The 20,815-nt window shown below is 40.6% G+C and overlaps 1 protein-coding gene across 21 annotated transcripts in view; it reads left to right on the top strand.

The window, feature by feature from the left end:
• The window catches only part of MICAL2 (microtubule associated monooxygenase, calponin and LIM domain containing 2), a 141,452-nt gene that overhangs the window by 59,164 nt on the left and 61,473 nt on the right, over positions 1-20,815 (top strand). For 5 of the 21 annotated variants that reach the window (XR_014543683.1, XM_083595899.1, XM_083595900.1 and 2 more), the window contains exons 14-22: positions 498-604; positions 5,961-6,017; positions 7,082-7,231; positions 9,785-9,895; positions 11,836-12,045; positions 13,890-13,991; positions 14,368-14,499; positions 19,020-19,127; positions 19,669-19,755. Coding sequence is in view for 15 of the 21 variants with exons in the window: in XM_083595899.1 (XP_083452025.1) it covers positions 498-604; positions 5,961-6,017; positions 7,082-7,231; positions 9,785-9,895; positions 11,836-12,045; positions 13,890-13,991; positions 14,368-14,499; positions 19,020-19,127; positions 19,669-19,755 (1,064 nt within the window). In the remaining 6 variants the exon portion in view is untranslated. Of the gene's footprint in view, positions 1-497; positions 751-5,037; positions 6,018-7,081; positions 7,232-9,784; positions 9,896-11,835; positions 12,046-13,889; positions 13,992-14,367; positions 14,500-19,019; positions 19,128-19,668; positions 19,756-20,815 lie in introns of all 21 variants that reach the window. The other 16 variants (XR_014543684.1, XR_014543685.1, XR_014543686.1 and 13 more) reach the window with 9 other exon arrangements.

Below are 20,815 nucleotides of genomic sequence, written 5' to 3' on the forward strand. Positions count from 1 at the left end.
TGGTCATTGCCATTCATCTGTACTTAGTGTCGCTGTAATGTTTCACACAAAGTTGTTGGTTTTGCACTCATTCACTCCATCCTAACAAGTAAACAAATCTGACTTATGTACCAGGCACCAGGAGTGCTGGGGCATGAGGTTTCTCAGTATAGTGGTATCTGTCAGTACCATACCAAAAAGAGAGAGACATATTCCAGTCAACCTTCCACATGGTCCACAGCCACCAGGATTAGAAAGATCTTCCTCCATTCCACCAGTTAAGGGAAGGGAAGTGGTGATGGGAGTGGCAAGGCTGGAAGACATCTTCCATGCTGATTAAAATCTGAACTAGAGAAGAGCTAGGGCAACAGTTGAGTAAAACAGAGCTTTTTGCATTTTGAGGTTAAATTTCAAAACATGCTTTATTAAGAGGAGTATTTCCTTAGCCTAATAAGAATGCTCCAGTTGCTAGACAGCATACTTTATATTTATTTCTTTATTTATCCATGTTTGAACAGGTGCTACGGATAAACGAAATGGAGAAAGAAAGGATCTTTGTTCAGCAAAATCATCCAACTTCAATAACTACATGAATTTAACTTTTCCAAGGAAGAGAATACCTAAAGTAAGCATCCTATAACTTCAGTAGCTCTGTCCTTTTAAAAAACCCCAATTATAAACCAAATTAATATATGCTTGTGTTCATCAAAGAGCTATTAGTTATGATAGCCAAAACAGAATTTTGTATTCGGGGACATTATGTACAGTACAGTATTCAGCTGGCCTTTGGTTTGATCCAGCAAAGCAGTTCCCAGGCTTGTTTGCAGAATACTTTCCTCTAGGAATTCACTGCAGCATTTGTGGGTGGTGAATTGGGGGAGGGATTATGATCAATTGGCAGGGGAGTTATTTGAAATTTTAGAGATCTTACTTATTAGGGGCAGTCGTTACTGGCTGTGTCTTTGCCGAAGTGGCCTTTGCTAAAAGCTTCTGTAGCAGCAGAGTTCCTCTCTGGTTTTTTGTTGGTATTTATCCCCCCCCCCACATTGCCCCATTGAACTGTGAGGCCACAGAGAGCTTCCTTATATTGAGCCAGATCATTTGTCCATCTGGTTAGGTGAGATTATCTTGGTTATTTACTGGGTCAAGTAAGATAAACGTCATTGTTTATATTCCAATTGTGAAGTTTCTTTAGCATGCAACAAAATGTTCTGATTCAGTAAAAAAAAAATTGTCTTTGTGTGAGGGTATTATTTTTTATTGTATCAAATCAAATGCACACTTTCCTTTGCTTTAATTTCCACTTTTTGGGTTAGGATTTTATTATTTTCTGTTTTCGTGGCAATCTCAGAATGCAAAACTGAGACTTAACCTTAATGCTGGAAGAGAAATGGGTAAAATGTCTCTGTTGTTTTAAGAGGGTCATAGATGAAGCAGGAAAAGGTTAGGAAATATTATTTTGCCAACTTATAAAATCCTTGTCTGCATTTAAAATTACCTCAGCTGGGTCTTTTGAAACACACTAAATTGTTCTAGGAAGAATTTACTCAGAACTAAGTATAAGATCATTCTTATGTTGCCCATTCTATAAATAACATCCTCAAATCATATGAACACTTAGCTACCAAGCAGTTACCTCATGCCCTTTTTAGGAAACAGCATTTCTTCACTCAGCCATGCAAACAGAGCTGGCACATTTACTCAACAGAAGCCTAACTGACAAAAATCAAATTTTCCAGGAGAGAAAGAATACCACACCCTCTTAAAGCAAACTTCCAGCAGATTGTTTTGCTAAAAACTTGATATGGTATTTTTCAAGGTGTCACTTAACAACTTTTTTGTTCATGGACAATTCAGTCATTGCAACACTGCATACTTGTGCCCTGTTTATATTAGTGCTGGACATTAATAATAACCTGAATTAAAAATTCATATTGAACCCATATTCATTAACCCCCCCCCCCAGTTTTCTTGTTCTTAACTGGACAATAAAAATGTAAATAATATTGTATTTATTAATTCAGAGGGCCTAACAGAACTAATTTCATGTAAAAGATTAGAATTAAGCAAAATCCTTCTCAGAGCCTTACAATTTAAATCTAACTTTATCACCTAAGGGTTGTTGGATCCAGAAATCCCTTGGGTAGAATGCTTACTCACAAAACAATCACACTAATGGAAAGTTTGGCGGTGGGTTTTGTCAGTTTCTTTCCCACCTACATCCACTTGCACCCCCTGAAAAAATTATTTGGTGGATTGTGCGTTGGAAATGGATGGAGCTTGTAGGGGGAAAGGAGAATTGGTGAAGATCTTCCCTTTCCTTTCAACAAGAGGTTTTGCTGGATTAGAGAGCACTTTGTATCCTAATCCCATGTATCTACCAATAATCATTTTGATCCCAACAAAATCTAATATGGGTCTAGGAAAATGAGAACCTTCATTTTTAAGGAAGTCTTTTTTGGACCTCTGCAATCTCAGGGTCATTAAGTAGAAAGAAAAAATAATGGCATGGGGTGGTATCTAACTAAGCCCACCTTTGCACAATGCCTTTAAAACACTCTGATATTGCTTTTTAAACAGCCATGGTTTCCACCAAATAATTCTGGCTGCTGTAGTTTAGGGATGCAAAGAGTTGTTAGGAGACACCCCCCCATCAGCCTCACAGAGCTACAATACTTATAGTTACCTAGGAAGAGATTTATTGTCAAACCACTCTGGGAATTATAGGCCTGGGCAGGTACTAGGGGTCTCCTAACAACTCTCAACAACCTTCACAAACTATAGCTCCTAGAATTATTTGGGGGGGGGGGCATGACTGCTAAAAGTGGTATTGTCGTGCTTTGAATGTATGGTGTTAAGGGGGCCTAAGTCGTACTCAGAGTAGCAACTTAAACCCATGGATTTGGTGCTGTGGTCTAAACCACTGAGCGTCTGGAGCTTGCTGATCAGAAGGTCGGCCGTTTGAATCCCCACAATGGGATGAGCTCCCGCTGTTCTGTCCCAGCTTCTGCCAAACTTGCAGTTCGTAAGCATACCAGTGTCAGTAGATAAATAGGTACCGCTGCGGCGGGAAGATAAATGGTGTTTCCTTGTGCTCTGGCTTCCGTCACAGTGTTCCATTGCGTTTAGTCATGCTGGCCACATGACCCAGAAAGCTGTCTGCAGACAAATGCTGGCTCCCTTGGCCTGAAGCAAGATGAGCGCCGCATCCCATAGTCACCTTTGAGTGGACTTAACCGTCCATGAGTCCTTTACCTTTATCTTATTCTGAGGATGACTTAGTTGAATAGCACCCATCGTCAATAAGTTGATAAAAAGCATGACTGTAGAATAGTTCAAACGAAGCATATGGTCTGGAATACTACCTAGTAATTATTTAATTTTGTCAGTATCACCGATTTTTAATTAACCATTGTTATTGAAATGGCTATCATAAGCACCACTTGTTCAAAATGTAGACTGGCATCTGTGGGGAGAAGTTATTCAACTCTTGGCACAATGTTAACAGCATTTGTTATACATAGGGGGAAATGTTTCTACCTGTTCCACCTGCAGCTTATCTCTTTGTTTTTATTCATTTGTTAGCAGCAAATCTTTTCCGTACTGTAGAAAGATCTGAATTTTCTAATTCCTATGTCAGTCATATTCAGCAGTAAGGAGAGACAGAAATCCATTTACCAAAGCCTCCTGTTCAAGACTCCAGATAAGAAGTGTTCTATTGTCCCGTGAGAGGGAGCGTACGAACTCCAGCAGAACAAATTGTGCCACTGCAGTGTTTAGTCTTGTTAGGCTGACTAATGCTTACACCGAACATGATGCTTTGTTAGTGAGAGCCGGTACTTGGAAGACGTAGTACTTAACATACTGTCATCCGTTTCTCTTTCTTTGGGATCAGCCCAAAAGTTAGGGTTGAGATCATTCTTGATTCCTTACACCATGATTTATTATAAGCAGTGGAAATGTAAAAAGGAAGCCCTTGTTTCTTTGATCTTGCTCTCTCCCTCCGCCCCTGCTCAGTGCCAGCAGTGCAGATTACAAGGCTGCAGCCTGTGGTTGGTCTTGACATTTGCAGGAACACAGACAGGTTCCATATTTTTTTCCAGCAAAATGTTTGGTGTGTTTTAAGAAAAGAAAATTGAAACACAATACCAGTCAAGCCAGAGCCTACAACATGTTTGTTGGGTACTGTAACGTTTTGCTCACCAGTTCGTATAGCAGATAATTTCTCATGTCTGCGAATTAAATCTGTAGATCCATGCAGGCCCTGAATCAGGCAGCACTGGAGTTCTAATCCTCTGAGCTCAGTTACCACAACTGAATGATGTGCTTAAAAGTTATGTGTGCTTCACTGCCACAGTACATTTTGCCTCCGAAGTCCTGCCTAAAGCAACACACTCAGATGCTTTGTAGCATTAGAAAGCTGAGGAGTCTAGACTTCTATAAGCGTTGGTTATTATGAAAGCATTTGTTATGTAATTCTGACTCGTTTGAAAGCACTCTTGGCTTTGGTCTGAACTAATGTGTCTGAGGCCTCTGGCGTAGCCTTTAATCCACTGACGAGCCTCGGACAAAGTATTTCTCCCAGCTTTTATTTCCTCCATTTGTAAAATGGGAATTGTTATGGGAGTTATGTGATTTCAGGGCCTTATGGAGCTGATCACATAATGACTGCAAACCACTTTGCACATTTGAGCTGCAACCCTGAATACAGCACATGCCCCCATTTATTTCAGTGCTACAGAAACACTTGCAGGATTGCTGTGATACCATAAGCTTCTTGAAGGCATATCTAGCCATTGTCAGCAAACTGAATGCCAAGTTCTTAGTTCATCAGTCTGGTCTATTGGCTAGTGCTGGCCTTGGTTTTTGGGAATCCATACTGAAATATTGACTTAGTTAGGCAATTCAGTTGGTGACCTTGTCTGTCCAACAAAACCATCCTTTCCAGATGTTTGCAAGGCTAAAATCTACTGAAGACTAAAATGCAAATGGTTTAAAATTAGTTTATGAATAAGAGTTATCTTGGCATTAATTCATAATGAGGCACCAAGTATATAGGACCAGCCTATGTTAAAGTTACATGGAGGAATTGAAGGACCAGTTCAATGAATTTGTTGCACACATGCCTAATGCTACTTGAGAAATCTCAGATTCCAGCTGTCCCTGGTGGAACGTGCTGTTGCTCAAATTTGACTTTTATGATACCTGAAAATGATGATCTAATTTTTATCGATAATTTTTTTTGTGGCTGCTGTGCTGACCCTAGGTAGCCATTCTGGAAGTTGATAGCCTAAAGGTATTAATGAGGCCTGTTTCACAAGGAGCAAATCTGTTTGGGCAAAATTAAATGTGACTGGGCATCCATGTTGGTTTTAATGTCTGGCCATTCGTGTATACTAAAAGGGGCACATGGATGAAAGCATTTGCAATATCTGGCCTTCCCATGGCTTCAGGCAACTGTTCTTAGTTCAGTTTACTTTTGGTATTTAAGCCGCTGGTGGGGAAAGTGCCTGTGCTGACAGAATAGTTAGGCAAGGGGCAGGGAGGATTCGGATCTGACCCCATCCACCCCACTTTTTATGTGAATGGAGAGACAGGAATAAGCAACGTATAATAAGCATCGCTGCCTCATCAAGTCTAGCTTGGTTTCTCCTAGATAACATTTTGCTGAGGATAGGGAGATGCTTATGGAAATAGCAGAACAAGCCTCAGCTAATTTTTATGATGACTGAAAGTGGCCTGGAATGAGTTCTGTAGACATATGTCAGTGGAAACATTTACAAGCTTATTTAGTAATTAAATTAAAGCTAGTGCCTAACCTCAATTCCTCGGTCTGATCAACCCATTCATTTTGTCACTGACCAGTGAATTTAGTTTTGTGGGATGTCTTCATTTTAGCTGCCATTCTCTGTTAAGTTGATAGATTCTGAGTGTGTATGCCATTGCGAATGATATGTTTTGCTTCCTCCAATTGTTTTTAGGCAGAAGAAAATGAAACCAGTAAAAGGCGACGTAAAAGTCTCATTAATTTTGAAGAGGTTAGTACTAATTGTCATGATTAAATTTGCTATTGGTATATGGTTTTAACTGATCAACTGTTTTAGGCAAATCAAGTGTCCTGATCTATTATCCTTAAGTCTTTAATGTATAAGAATTGTTGAAAAAAAGTTCTTCCTTTCATATTTCCTTTCATATTTGCGAGCATCCATATTAAATTGACTTCTGTTTGTTTAAATGATTTTGGTATAAGAAGCTGCAGCTGGATTCGCAGCCTGGCTTCTGTTGAAGATGTCGACTCACAGACGCAGTGTCTGACAGGCATTGCTTTAATTTCTCTCCACTATTCTCTAAAAATAGAATCTGCATTATAGATTATAAACATGCCAAAAAAGTTCTGATCCATACACAGACAAGTGTGTGTGTGTGTGTGTGAAGTTACCTTCTTCATCAAAAGTGAAAACCAACCAACCATGCTAGGCCCCACCTTTTAAAGTGGGAGATGGGACCAGATGCCATGCCTAGCACCTTACTATCCCCAGTCTACCTTCTTTTGAAGCCTGACTTATGAACAAATATATATATAGAGAGAGAGGGGGGGGGGGAGTATGTTTCCACAGGCTTTAGAGGCTGAACATGGGGAAAGTAAAGCAACCTTCCATTTTTCATAGGCTTTCTGTTTTCTTCCATTACTTGCATGTGTGTCTCAATGCATGCCATTGATTGAGTGATTGATTAATGGCATTTCTATCCCACCTTTTTCTCCAAAGAGCTCAAGTTGGCATACATTGTTCTCCCTCTCCTCATTTAATCCCTACAGCAACCCTGTGAGGTAGGTTAGGCTGAGAGGCAGCGACTGGCCCTAGGTCACCCAGTGAGGGTCATGGCTGAGTTAGGATTTGAACGCAGTCATAGGCCCACATTCATTTTATCTGAATTTTAAATCTATTGAAGATTCTATTTAAATTTTAAAGTTGGTTTTACTTTTCATGCATTCAGTGACACTTCTGTGGCCTGTGGACTGGTCAAGATGCCATATCAGGCTGTCCCTAACCTTCTCTCTGAAGTGGAGTATATACATTTTCCTTCAATTGTTCCATTGCAGTCTTCAAGTTCTTTGAATCGAGGTACGAATTCTGGTAACCAGCTGGGGGACTTGAAAGAAGGAATGAATCAAAACAAAGTGAAGTCTATGGCAACTCAGCTCTTAGCCAAATTTGAAGAAAATGCTCCCGGTCCTTCACTACGGAGGCAGGTGAGTAAATAATAATTGTAAAATTCTTCTTTGAAAATGGAGGTGAGTTCTTTCTCATGAGTAATCAGCTGTTATGAGCAACATGCCTAGAGCCCAAAGCCTGAAATACTTAAAATGAAAACTGGTAGTTGGAGCTCTTTGGATACTTCACACATGTCATATCCACACGGTTGTTCGAGTATAAGGAAATAATTCACAGCCATTTCTAGTCAGTAGTTTTGAGGAAGCTTTTCCTGGGTTTGCACAAGAACAGTTCTTCTGGGCGGTGGAGTTCCATTTAAGCTTCAGAGTGTCCACATGCATAGGAAATGGCTAGAATGATCATAGGCAGCTCAGACAGGGAAGGCTGCCTACAGGTACTTATGGTAATTCTAAGTTGTGGGAGGAAAAGAAACATCCATTTTGCATTTCCTGTACAGTGGTACCTCGGGTTACAGACGCTTCAGGTTACAGACTCTGCTAACGCAGAAATAGTACCTCAGATTAAGAACTTTGCTTCAGGATGAGAACAGAAATCGTGCAGCGGCAGCGCGGGGACAGCAGGAGGCCCCATTAGCTAAGGTGGTACCCCAAGTTAAGAACAGTTTCAGGTTAAGAACGGACCTCCAGAACAAATTAAGTTCTTAACCCGAGGTACCACTGTATTTGGGTGGAATGACCAAAGGGCCAAAATGAGTAGCTCTGTTAGGGTGAAATGCACATGGAGTCACTTTAGACACTAGAAAATATGATAATATTGGTAATGTCCAAGTCACTGTCTGATAACTGGATGTTAGGGTAAAATTATGTAATAATATTGGGATATTGTAACAGATTTTTGTTTTCATGCTGCCTTGAGTAGTTAACAACTTGTATTCATTATAAGTCAATAAAAGTTCAATTGCAGGTAGTATCCAACTAACATAGAGTAGACCCTCTGAATTACATGTGGAAATGGCTTTTAAAGGTTTTTTATGTATTGCTTTCAAAGGTATGTATACCTCCACAGTGATGTGAAGGCCACAATCCAGATTCCACAGACCTAGATGGCTTTGATATGTATTTCACTGAACAACCTGTGCACTGGTTAGCAAACTGCTTTGGGACTCAAGACTTTCAAAGAGTGATGATGGTTAAACAAAATTAGTAGCCCTAGTGGGCACTCTGAAATTTTACACTGCACCAAAATGAGCTAGCTTGAAAAACATTTAAAATTCAACAGACACCTATGTACATGTATCAGGCTATTTGCTGGGACATACTGTATTTTTCTGTGTACAGTGGTACATCTAGTTACGAACTTAATTCGTTCTGGAGGTTCGTTCATAACCTGAAACTGTTCTTAACTAGAGGCGTGCTTTTGCTAATGGGGCCTCTTGCTGCTGCTGTGCCGCTGGCACACAATTTCCGTTCTCATCCTGGAGCAAAGTTCTCAACTCGAGGTAACTCTTCCAGGTTAGCGGAGTTTGTAACCTGAAGCATTTGTAACCTGAGGCGTTTATAACTCGAGGTACCACTGTATAACACGCCCCCTATTTTGGGGGACTCAAAATTAAGAAAATGGGGGTTGATTGCCCCCATGTATAAGATTACCCCCCTTTTAATATTATTTTTAAGTAAAAAAAACCCCTAGTCTTATACACGGAAAAGTACGTGTTCTCTGTACATAGGACTTGTGGATGTTATGCTTAGGGAAAATGTTATGCTTCTAGCAATGGGAATGGTGCTGGCTATTCCTCCACATAGAATGAGGATGGTGCTTATGGATAAAGCATTCAGGAGCTGTAACACATTTGTAAGTTGCTTAAAAATTAGATCATCTTGATCACATGGTGAGTTATAGTATCACAATTGCACTTCTTGGCCATTGACATGAAAAAAAATGACACAACCAAGTAAATTCACATGGTAGGCTGTTAGCAAACTTTAAAGAACCCTCTTGTATTGGTCTCCCAGGGCTCAGATCCGAGCTTTTGAATTGGCTCCGTCTCAAGCTGATCATTCAGCAGACCAGATCCGGAATCTATTTAGACCCTTGCTAGATTTCGGTGTGATAGCTATACAAAATCGATGTGGGCTACATACACGAACCTTGTGGGTTTATTATTTAGTTAGTTAGTTAGTTAGTTAGTTATTGTTCACGTAATGTTTGCACTTCAGATCTGCCTTCCTAGTAAGTCCACAGAGCATACAAGCCAAAGAACATGTTTAGAAATCACCACCCACCACATATAACATAAGTAATTTGTGGTACAAAGATGACTTGAAAATCATGAGATCATCTCCTATTTGCACTCATGTGTGCAACATCTAGTTTGCCTGTAGCTTGCTCTTTAAATAGTCACATTTAATGGTGCATTTCACATACTGTTACACCTGTGGGTGTCAAAAGTACAAACTGCGGTATGGTAATAAATTCCAAATCTGTCTTGCAAAAACCCTAACAAAACACCTTTATTAGCCTTCAAATGTGTTTTCTCATTTCTTCTGCCTCATAATGTCTTTCAATCCTGTTCCCAGTCCTCCTAAGATCTTCCTTTATCTCCTTGAACTGTTCTGCTTTTTACATTTAAGGATCTAGTAGATAAGCCAGCTTTGCACCTTTCTTCTGACCCTCCTGTAAATCCTCGCTTTGCTAAACCCAAGGAGCCAACCTGTAACCTGCCACCTCCACCAAAAAGTCAGGTAGGAATTCACTAGGGAGTGACTGACTGTTCTTTCTAACATTAAGGCTGCAAAGCATGGTGGGTAACATCAGTGAGAAACATCAGGAGCATAGAGATGCTTAGCTGCCTTTTTAAGTCTGCTATTTGATAGGAGAATGTGAAGAATGAAGGGAGTTGAGATCGCATGGGGCTTTGCTGCCATCTTTAGACTTTAATGAAAGGCCTGGTTCACACAACCACCATAGCATGTTGGTGTATGGGTTGATATGGTTTCTACTGCTGTTGTGCTGCACTGCACTCCACACTGGATCATAGTTTACCTTGCCTTTTTAAAGTAGAAGATGTGTGGCAGTTTTGCCATTGGACAAAGGCAGGAGACAATATGCTCCGGTTGTAGCAATACTATAACAAATAATACAATAGCAAAACCCCATAGCTCCTAACAAGGCAGAGCCCAACACACGGGTAATATCAATTGTAAATGATAGCATGTGTTGGTTTCTAAAGCTTGGGCAAAGCAAAGTTTAGTGTGGCATATTTCGAAGCATGCTGTCTGTTATAATACTTAGGCAATTAAAGGTTTTGTTCCAAGGGATGTCTTTGGTATGGTTCGTTGACTCAGAAACCAATAAAAGATCTAGAGCACACCTTTGGGAAATGTTTAGAAATAAACATAGTTAGCCTAGTTTCCCAAATCCCCTGAAAGAGAGTCTTGCGGTTACAGCTGTCTGAAGAGTTTCCCATGCATTTCGACTTGCCTCTGAGCCTCCTGCTTTTGAATTGCATTCTGGGCTTGGCATATGTCACAAACCAATGTGGCTTGCTAGAGAATGCGAGCTTGATTCCCAAATTCTCCACTTCTGAGGAAGAAGGACAAGTTCAGCTAGGCCAACATGGGCATTTTGAGCTGATCAGTTGTGAATTTTAGATTCATTCCACTCCCCCACCTATGCACATGTGCAGTCTCAAGAGGCAGGCTTATAAACTTAAGCATGGGTAGCTGTGTTGTGAGCTACTGTTGCTGAAAGTTTTATGTTCTTATCTCTTCCCTGGCATATTCACTGAACAGAGGAGACTCTATGGCAATACTAGTATAGGAAGACCTGTTAGCAACTATCATTTTATTCTCTGTACTGGAAATTTTTGCAAGTCTTAGAACTGGAAGACAGCCCCTAGTCCCCTGTCACATTCCCCTCCCCAAATAAAGAATACCCTGTGGCATATAAGAGTACTTTTTCTTGTAACTCTCCAGCTGGAGATGGACTTCTGCATTTAAATAATTGGTAGCTTGTTGCCTGTTGGTTGCAGTATAAATTAGTTGATTATACAGTGGTTTGTCTTTTCTGAAATAATATATTGAGTTATCCTGCCTTGTTCACCTAGTGAACTCAATGCAGTTTTCTGACACAGCCTCATAACAGGATAAAAATCAAAATATAATATTCAGATTGTTATGAGACTTCACTGAGGCTTCCAATAATATTTGGTATTTATTGAGTACTGGGGATGCTTAAAGCATTTCATAACATTTTTTCAGTGATCCTTGCAACAACTCTATGTGAGTGCCAGTATTATTTCCCTGATGTGGCTGAGAGAGAGGGGCCTGCTTAGGGCCACCCATTAAGTTAATGGCTGAAATGAGGTTTTAATCAGGGACTTAGGGACTCCTGGCTTATAATCTGTAATAAAAATAATAATAATGTGTAGAACTTAAAGGGCCGCTGAACTTCCAAGCTGTTAAGACTTGAGTCTACTCTGTCCACTTTATAAGCTACAGTCCACTGATAACTGCTTGAGTTTTATGCACCACTGCTTCATAAAAGGAATATTCCTATGCATAAGATGCCTGTTTGTATTGCTGCACTCTGACTTTGGCACATGCATTACTTAGGCAGTTTTAATTGCAGAATGTGCTTTGATGGAAGAAAGATCCCTTTTTTCATTTCAAGTATTTCCCAGTTTCAGGCGGTAGCTAGGTCTGAACACATGGCCAGAGAGCCTGTACAATCCTTGCCTGGTCCTCATCTAATGGCCAGGCATTTGAGACACATAGAACGGGCAGAGCTGGAGTCCAGGCTTTCTGAATCCCTTGCGTCTTCCTGTCCTGCTGCATTTGCCCTGTCTGGTGTGCTTCAACGCCTTCAGCATGTGGAGGAAAAATATAAACAGGTGATGGCTCTTTCTTCCTCTCTTTCCCCTTTCCCACTCTCTCTCCCTTCCCTGTTTCCTTCCTTCTCTTTTAGCAGAACCGCTGATCATCTCCAGGACAATTCTGAGCAGTGAAAATGTGGGCAATATTGTTTTGGTTCCTACCATATAAATCTTTCAAGCATACTCACCACATGTATTTGCTGGGTACTGAGGCCTGGCTGAAAGCCTCCTTACAGTGTTCAGAACAAACATGCCCTTCTCATTCTAGAGTTGAGCTCTGGGGTAAGGGGAGTTTTGCGAGTGTCCAGCCAAAACTGTTGATGAAAGTCACTGGCAATTTTGTAAGTGCTGCAAGTATATTTATTTGCTCATTTTATGTATTGAATTATTTTTATATTCCACATTTTCGTCAGATGGCACTCAAGGCATCTTACAACAAAAACTGGGAGTAGACTCATAATATCACCAAGACAACTCCCTATAATCCCCAGAACAGTTTTGCAACAAAAAAACAAAACAAAAAAGTTTCCCCTGTCTTAAAATAAAGGGGCTGGGTGGGGAAAATGGACATATAAATGAATAAGTGTGATTGCACCACTTTACAGATTACAGACGTGTGGGCAGCCTGCCCAAGCAACTGGGGTGGAGGGAGGGCAAAGCTGGTAGCTGACCTGGTTCTCAACCTGACGGAATGTGCAACATTTCCCCAGCCCAATGGCATGTGGCAGGGTACAGTCTGTACCTTGTTTTTTCAACTGAGTAGGAAGAAGGTGATCTGTAAGTGGGGGATATTGACATCAGTCCCTTGTCAATGTCAGATCACTTCCTGTTGAGATTTAGGCTTTCATCACCTTTGCCTATAGAGGTGGGGGACCTATTAGGATGGGCCACCCTGGGCGGCTGATGGATTTTCTGGCTGATATGACTAACATTCCTCTCAAAGCCCTGGCTGACCTCTGGAACATCTAAATTGCTCAGGCTGTTGACTAGATTGCCCCTGAGTGCCCTCTCTGACTTCGTGAAACCTGCTTGTCTCCCTGGTATATCCCAGAGCTTAGGACAAGGAAATAAGCTGGGAAACACTGCTTCTGAAGATGGTTCAGGAACGTCAGCTGGTGCAGAATTCAGCGACCTGGTTGCTCACTGGGGCAAGACAGTTTGAGAATATTCTATCAACCCTGGCCCAACTGCACTGGCTGCCAGTTAGCTTCCAGGCCCAATTCAGGTTTTGACCTAGAAAGCTTTAAATGTCTCAGGACAACAATGCCTTAAGGACCACCTCTTCCCATATGAACTGACTCAGGCCTTGCAATCATCAGCTGAGGCCCTTCTTCATCTGCCTTCTCCACAAAAAGTCTGGAGGCTGGCAACATGAGAACGGGCCTTTTCTGAGGTGGCTTCCCATTTGTGAAATGGTCTTCCCAGGGAGACTCGCCTGGCACCCTCATTCCATATCTTTAGTCACCAGGCAAAAATGTTTTTGTATAACCAAGCCTTTGGATGATTAACATTCTATGATATTTTTAATGTGTTTGTGGGAGGTGGGTTATTGGTTGGTTTGTTTGTTTATTATATATTTTTTGTTCTCATTTTGTATTTTTATATTGTGAACTTCCCGGTGTTCGTCAGATGAAGAGTGGTATAGAAGTTTATTAAAATCATGATAATCTTAATAATTATATACACACTCAAACACTGAAGTCTGTCCCCTTTTTTTCTTCTCACTGCTGGCATTCTGTATTCTGTCCTGCCTGCCTATTCACACCCTCCCCCGCAACTATTTTTCTGATTAGTGCTATTTCTTCCTTTTCTATGTAACCAAATTCTTTCTTCTGTTTCCTTTCTCTCCCTTATGGCTGCAGAAGAGAGCTCAGTCCATAGCAAATAGAGAATTTCATAAAAAGAGCATTAAAGAAAAAGCCTCTCATCTTGCCTCAATGTTTGGCTATGTCGACATCCCAAAGGTGAATACTTGTGTTTACTGTTGCAGGTGCAGAAAAATAGATTGTGTGTGTGTGTGTGTGTGTGTGTGTGTGAGAGAGAGAGAGAGAGAGAGAGAGAGAGAGAACGTTGGTTTTCATCCTATTTAAGGAAAAAAAGGCTCGTTCATGGCCAATAACCCTTTTGTTTTATTTCACCAAACAGAAATAGAAAACTGAGGAGCAAATGAGACATTAGTCCACACTCTAACACTGTTAGTTCTGTTTAAATCTAACTGTAGTCTCAGACTGTAGTTTTTTCTTCAGTAATTTTAGTGCATGGTGGTGGCAGTGCCATAATTTTAGCACTCATTAATATGAAAACCATCTGGGATAACTTTCCTCTTTCTGCTCTGTACAGAATAAACTTCCTCCTACTAAAGGTCTCTCCCATTCTCAACTCCCATCTCCCTCTTGCCTTTCATCTCATGATTCAGCTGCTTCTTCTCCATCATCCACTGACTCCGCTTCCCCTGCTGTTCATTCTAAAAAGGTATTCCTTAACAGGTTTCCATGTCAGATTCATGTTGGCACTAAAAACTACGCAAGGCTGGCTTTGACTCATGAGACCTAGCTTTGCTCAGAGGCTGCGATTCTGTCTCTGTGTGTTCATGCTGCATTTCACTTGAATAAGGTCTGAGCTTGTAAATTTGCATGGTAGCAAAAATAAATAAGTGACAGTAATTCATTCAGTAATTCACGAAGAGTCGGACACGACTAAACGACTAAACAACAACAATTCATGGCCAGCAGGGAATTACGCCAATTCCAGTTTCACTCTTTTTTTGAAATATCAGAACTAAGGCTGCTTCTCTTGTTCAATATGATTTTTAATTTTTAGAAATTAAAAAAAAATTAAAATGGAAACTTTAAAAATGTGGAGCTAGGTCCTGAACTATAGGGCTGACAAGTAGTATTTGTTCCCAGCCCCTACATTCAAACAGGATCTGCTATTGGTGGGCTAATGGCATGTCTTCCAAAGGCCTGCCTCCTGAGTTCACATGCTCTGGCTGTTACCAAGACTCCCACACAGTTTTATTTTAATTTTCCAAGCAAACCTCCAATACTGCAAGAATGGCTTAAGAACCAAGTAAGAAATTAAAGGAGCTGCTTTGTACTTTGCAGAGTGTGAGGTACTGTAGCAGTTGGTTTATCAAATGTTTGTGGGAACTAAGCTAGTTTGGAATGTCTACTCTTTACTCCAAGGTGTTTGAAGGAATTAAACTTTGCACATGCCTAGAGGTGCTGTCTCCAACATGTTCCAGAGCTTTGCCTTTACACCCTAGTTTGAATTGTTTATTGTGGCAAAGTACCCGAATCCTTTTTTTCTATTTGCTAGTTCCTTTGGGACAGTCCTGCAAAAACCATGTATTAATGCTAAACCAAGACTTCTGGCTTATGAGATCTTTCACTTAAACTAGGAATTTTCTGAGGCTTTATCTGAAGTAAAGCTGAAATTTCCTTTGGCTTGTAGACTGAATCATTAGTATAGTCTCGCCACTCTTGAGAAGGGGCCCTATTTTTATTTTTGGTCTGTTGCTTCTGTCAAATGCAGCATTTTTGTTTTGCATTCAAAAGTAGGCAGGCGGAAAGAACCCATGCAGTTTAGGTTTGAAATGCTGTTCATATTGTCCTAAAACCCAAAGCATCCACAAATGAACAGAAGGATAAATTGGTCACTTTTAAAGTAATCCATCTGTCACCTTGATTAGCTATGCACCAAGAGTTGAAAGTAACCAAATTCTGCTCCAAGATGACTTAGATTTTATTAATCCATTAAAAAAAATGGCTTGTAGTTGCTATTACTGGAAAGGCAAGGATCTGTGTAGAAAACCTCTGAGCATGAGGTCTTCCACTGATAATTATAAATTCTACTCAGTGTCCCAACTTCAATCTCTGAGCAGTGAGAGGTGTCAGTTTTCCCAGCATGTATCTTGGGTTAAGTTTCCTTGGAATGAAGGTGACTGGAGACAGTGTTTCTGTGACATAATGTTTTATTTACACGATTGTATTGGCTGAGCATAAGATGGAAAGTTGACAAAATTGCCCATCCAACAGAGCTAGCTCCGCAGAGCTTTGGATTGTTCTAGAGAGCAAGTCAGGTTTCTGTCTCCCTCTGCCTCTTTCAGAAACTGTTCCATAACTTCCAGTCTGTTATCTCTTAAACACAGGCAACCTTGATGACATCTCCTCCAGACATTCACTCTTCCAGAAGGAGCTCTAGCTATTTTGTGTCTGTGGCAACACATCACCTGTTACTTGGACATCTTTTTACTTATGCAAAGGCTTATTCTCTCAACAAATAGAATATGTCAGTCAGTGCTTGTCCACCCTGTTTGCCCTCTTTAGCAGAGTCACAGGGATGCCCCCAAACCCCATTTAATCTAACCTAAACCTTTTACCTTATTACACAAGATTAATTCTTAGCAGTTTTATGAGTAAACAAAGTATTTCCATGCTGTTTTGGCCAGTCAAGTTTCCCTTTGGGTGGTACCTGATGTGATAATTTTGGAGAGCCGGATGAAAAACCTTCCATGATAACCAATTGCCTTTCCTTTACTCGTGTTTGCTTACTACTTCTGTTTTGCTCGTTTCCTGGAAACGTAACAACCAGCTTCCTTGGCTTCATTTTTCCCATTGCCTTTCCCCCCCATCTTATCTTGCCCAGTCCAATCTTCACACTTGACATAATCTCACGGGAATTTTGCCTGTTTTAAACAGACCAGAAACACAGTATCTTGTACCTAATTTGTATTGGGTTGAATCCAGAGAAAAGAGAAGCATGAGGAATGAGACTCCTGAAAGTTGGCTTCCCTGCCTCTTCTTCCCTCTGGCAGCCTCTACCACAGGGATCACCATGTTCCTTTTAAAAAATAATAATAATGCATACATACAGAGTATTTGTTAACTAGGAAAGTCAGCATATTATTTTTGAGGAAAGCCAGTTTGCCGATTTGTTTCTTGCCATTTATTTCTCTTGGCTTATCCGTTCAGGTTTATCTAGCCTTTGTAAAGACTGCTTCTACACAGACTAAAAACCAAGTTTTAGTTTTCACAGGCAGCAAATGAGGTCATGTTGCTCTACCAGCTGCCATCATGATTGATGACATTTCATGGGTGGGGCAGCTAATTGACATCAAAGGGTAGAAATCGACTTGTGTTGCCCATCCTTGTTTAATCGTGCATGTCTTTTAAATACTTGCTTAAGCATATTCAGAAAGATCTTGCCTTATATGACTTTCCTTGCAGATTTCATTCAAGCTTCTTTTTTAAAGTGTGGAAACATCTAGCAAATTTAAAAATGTATAAGGCATTTTTGAGAACACTAACTTCAATCGGAGATGGACATTATGACTACATTATTGTTTTTATGACTTAGTTTAATGTGCAGAAGGTAAAATAAGGCATGCAGAACATAATTGTGTCAAAACAACAATATCAAGCAAATTGGCTGGTATTTACATGCACTAATGGCAGTGCTGGTCTTGCTATCTGTGGCAGGAAATGTGTGTATGTGTGCGCATACATGCATTTGTGTGAAATACATAATTATGTAATATTACAGTACTTCATACACGTCTATCCTGGTTTAGTCAGTCCAAATATGGGTTCTTGCAGCAGCTTACACAAAAGTAATATCCATGCAAATATTTGTGCTATGGATTGGATTCATAAGCTGTGGTCTGCAAATCACTAGTGATCTGTGAAGTCCATTCATGTGGTCCACAGAACAGTGCGGAATTCATCTGTACTTGGCCTTACACCTAAATAAAAGTTTATATCTATGGAGTTTGAGGTCAGATTATTGAACAAGCTAACAAGGTCCTGGCCATGATTTTCATATCATGGCCCTGGTTCTGACAAGGATGTCACTGTGAAAGAAAGAAAAGTTTGCTTCGTTTTGTTTATAGAAAGAATAAGGCAAGTCTGAGGTAGTCTACAGATACCTCCAGCATAATTACAACATTGGTTTGGTGCTGCCGAAATCTGAGAAAATCCCATTTTGTACATGGGCATGTGGCATTCTGAAGTCAGGTGCAATTAGAAACTTTACTTAAATCTTATTCACAAGAGAAATTAACAAGAGTGCAGAGGATACAATAAAAATCCAAACACAACAGTAATTGGCATACTATTGTCTGTTCTCACAAAAAACCTTCCTTTGTTAGTATTTATTTCTGTCAACAACATAGTATGTTTTGCGCCGTAATTATTACAAAGGAAAATGATCATTCGTGGAGGAATCATAGAATCATAGAGTTGGAAGAGACCACAAGGGCCATCGAGTCCAACCCCCTGCCAAGCAGGAAACACCATCAGAGCACTCCTGACATATGGTTGTCAAGCCTCTGCTTAAAGACCTCCAAAGAAGGAGACTCCACCACACTCCTTGGCAGCAAATTCCACTGTCGAACAGCTCTTACTGTCAGGAAGTTCTTCCTAATGTTTAGGTGGAATCTTCTTTCTTGTAGTTTGGATCCATTGCTCCGTGTCCGCTTCTCTGGAGCAGCAGAAAACAACCTTTCTCCCTCTATGTGACATCCTTTTATATATTTGAACATGGCTATCATATCACCCCTTAACCTCCTCTTCTCCAGGAGAAAGTAATCAAACAAGATTTTGCTGTTCCCTGCTCCATCCCTGCTCATTCATACAAGCCTGGATCTGTTTCTACAAGCTTTGATCAATTTCCATAAGTATTTGTGGAGAACTAATTGAATACATTATCGTATGCTAACAATTTTAGAGCAGAATTTTTGCATTGCTAAACGAAAAGCATAGGCAGTGTGGCAGAAGTGGGGAGAATTGTGCTTTATAGTGCATGAAATTGCTCACAGCTCTTCTAGCTGCCTGTGTGCCTTTCAAAACTTCAAGCTCGCTTATCACTGCTTTGTTATGTGTGTTATCTGTTGTCTTGTTTCTTTTTTCCCCTTAAACTGTATTCTCACTTTCATTCTGGGCCTCCCATCTTTTCTCTCCCCCTTTTTCCTCTGCTTCTTTGCCGGATGGTAGATGACTGTAGGGAAAGTGTCACGTGGAATAGGGGCCGTGGCGGAAGTTCTTGTCAATCTGTACATGAATGATCACAGGCCCAGTCCATTGTCCAACGCTTTGCAACCGGTAAGGTTCAAACCCACAAATACTTGAATTTGTGCCAAGTTTATTTCTTACTTTACCTGCAGTGTATTTTAAGAGCCACATTTCTGGGCATGTCCTTATACCTTTTCACGGGGTGGGTGGGTGTGTACACCCACACTTTGTCACACTGAGGATGTGTTACGGTGAAAATGCACCCCTTCATGCATTTATTGCTTGTAGCTTAAGCACAGCATAGGCTTTGGTTAAGTGTAATAATAGCTATGCAGTTTATAAGGGGCCATGATTAATCTGGAGTGGCTTTTCAAGCAAAGTCTGGGACCCGAAGGTGCCTGGGCATGGGTGTGTGTTTAAACATCAGTTTTCCATGTCTGGGGAGGGAGACTGCTGCTCAGAACAAAAAAGAACCAGTCCCACTGGTTGTGCTTAAGTCCATGTGCACACATCCAGGGACTCACTCACCAGATGCTAGCTAGTATTCATAAATGCTGCTGTTGAAGCTTATGCGTTTTTTTCCTTCTTAAATTGTTGAATCAGACTTATTAGAGCGTTTTGTTGCATTCAGAGCGAATCTTTGGATGGAGGTGCAGCTGCTGCTTTCCCTTCTTCTCCTACCTCTCAAGCTTTGTCTTCTACTGCTCAAACCTGTCAGGTACCACAGAAAAGTACTGGTGCACGTGGTGTGTCCTCAGAATAGCAAGAAAAGCTATTGTGGGGGGTGGGTGAGATCCCGTGTTGTACTGGGGTTCCGCCTTCCTCTTCTCCCCACATCCTTGCACCCACATCAGTTCTGGATGGTTCCCAACCTTCTGTAGCGGATTTAGGAGGCACGGGGGGTGCAAGGGGAGGAGAGAGAAAGGGGAACCCCTCATTTGTGCAAACAGAGGTCAACTGCACAAGTAGGATTTCCTGTGTGTGTTGGCCTTGAAATGTATTCTGTCCATAGTCTTTTTGTTTTTGAAGACTTTTTAAGCTATCAATCAGATGGATTCTGAGTTTATTTATTTTTAAGATTTCTCTTGTATGTTGCTGGTATTTAACTTGCTTCAATATACACATCAAACAAAATTCAGATAGAGATAAACAGTGTCCCAAAACAAGTAATTTCTGCAGTAAACCTTAATATTTATAAAAAGGCAATTTTCAACATTATTTTCACTGCTTAATCAAAGGACATAGAGCTACTTGGAAATTCAGTGACTTCCATCTGTCCATATTTTGGTGTGCTTTTTCTTTTCTCCCTTTCCCCCGTCTTTCTGTTTTCTTAAGTGTTCCTGTAATAGATCACAGGTGCTGTTTTATTAGGAGACGGAAGCCATTGAGCATTCTAAAACATGAATGTGTTTATTCACTTAAATATACATGAATGGGTGGAACCAAATGTTATGCGTACATTTACAGAGAACCTAAGTGTGTAGTTGGGTGTGGATAACAATGTTCACATTTAGCATGGGTTATAATAAAATTGTGAAGACCAGTGTAAGACAGGGATGGAGAACTTGTGACCCTCCCAATGTTGATGAACTCAGCAAGCAAGGCCAATAGTCAGAGGTGATAGGTGTTGAAGTTCAGCTGTGTCTGGGTACATGTTCCCTTTCCCTTCTATAAGATCAGCTCCTCACATTGGCTGCAGTCCAGCCCCACTAAGATCAATGGAGGTTTTGCTGTTGGATTACACCCATTCTGTGTTGAAGTCATTAGAAAATTCCTGT

This window comes from Podarcis filfolensis (genome assembly GCF_964270895.1).
Source record: "Podarcis filfolensis genome assembly, chromosome: 1".
Classification (NCBI taxonomy): domain Eukaryota; kingdom Metazoa; phylum Chordata; class Lepidosauria; order Squamata; family Lacertidae; genus Podarcis; species Podarcis filfolensis.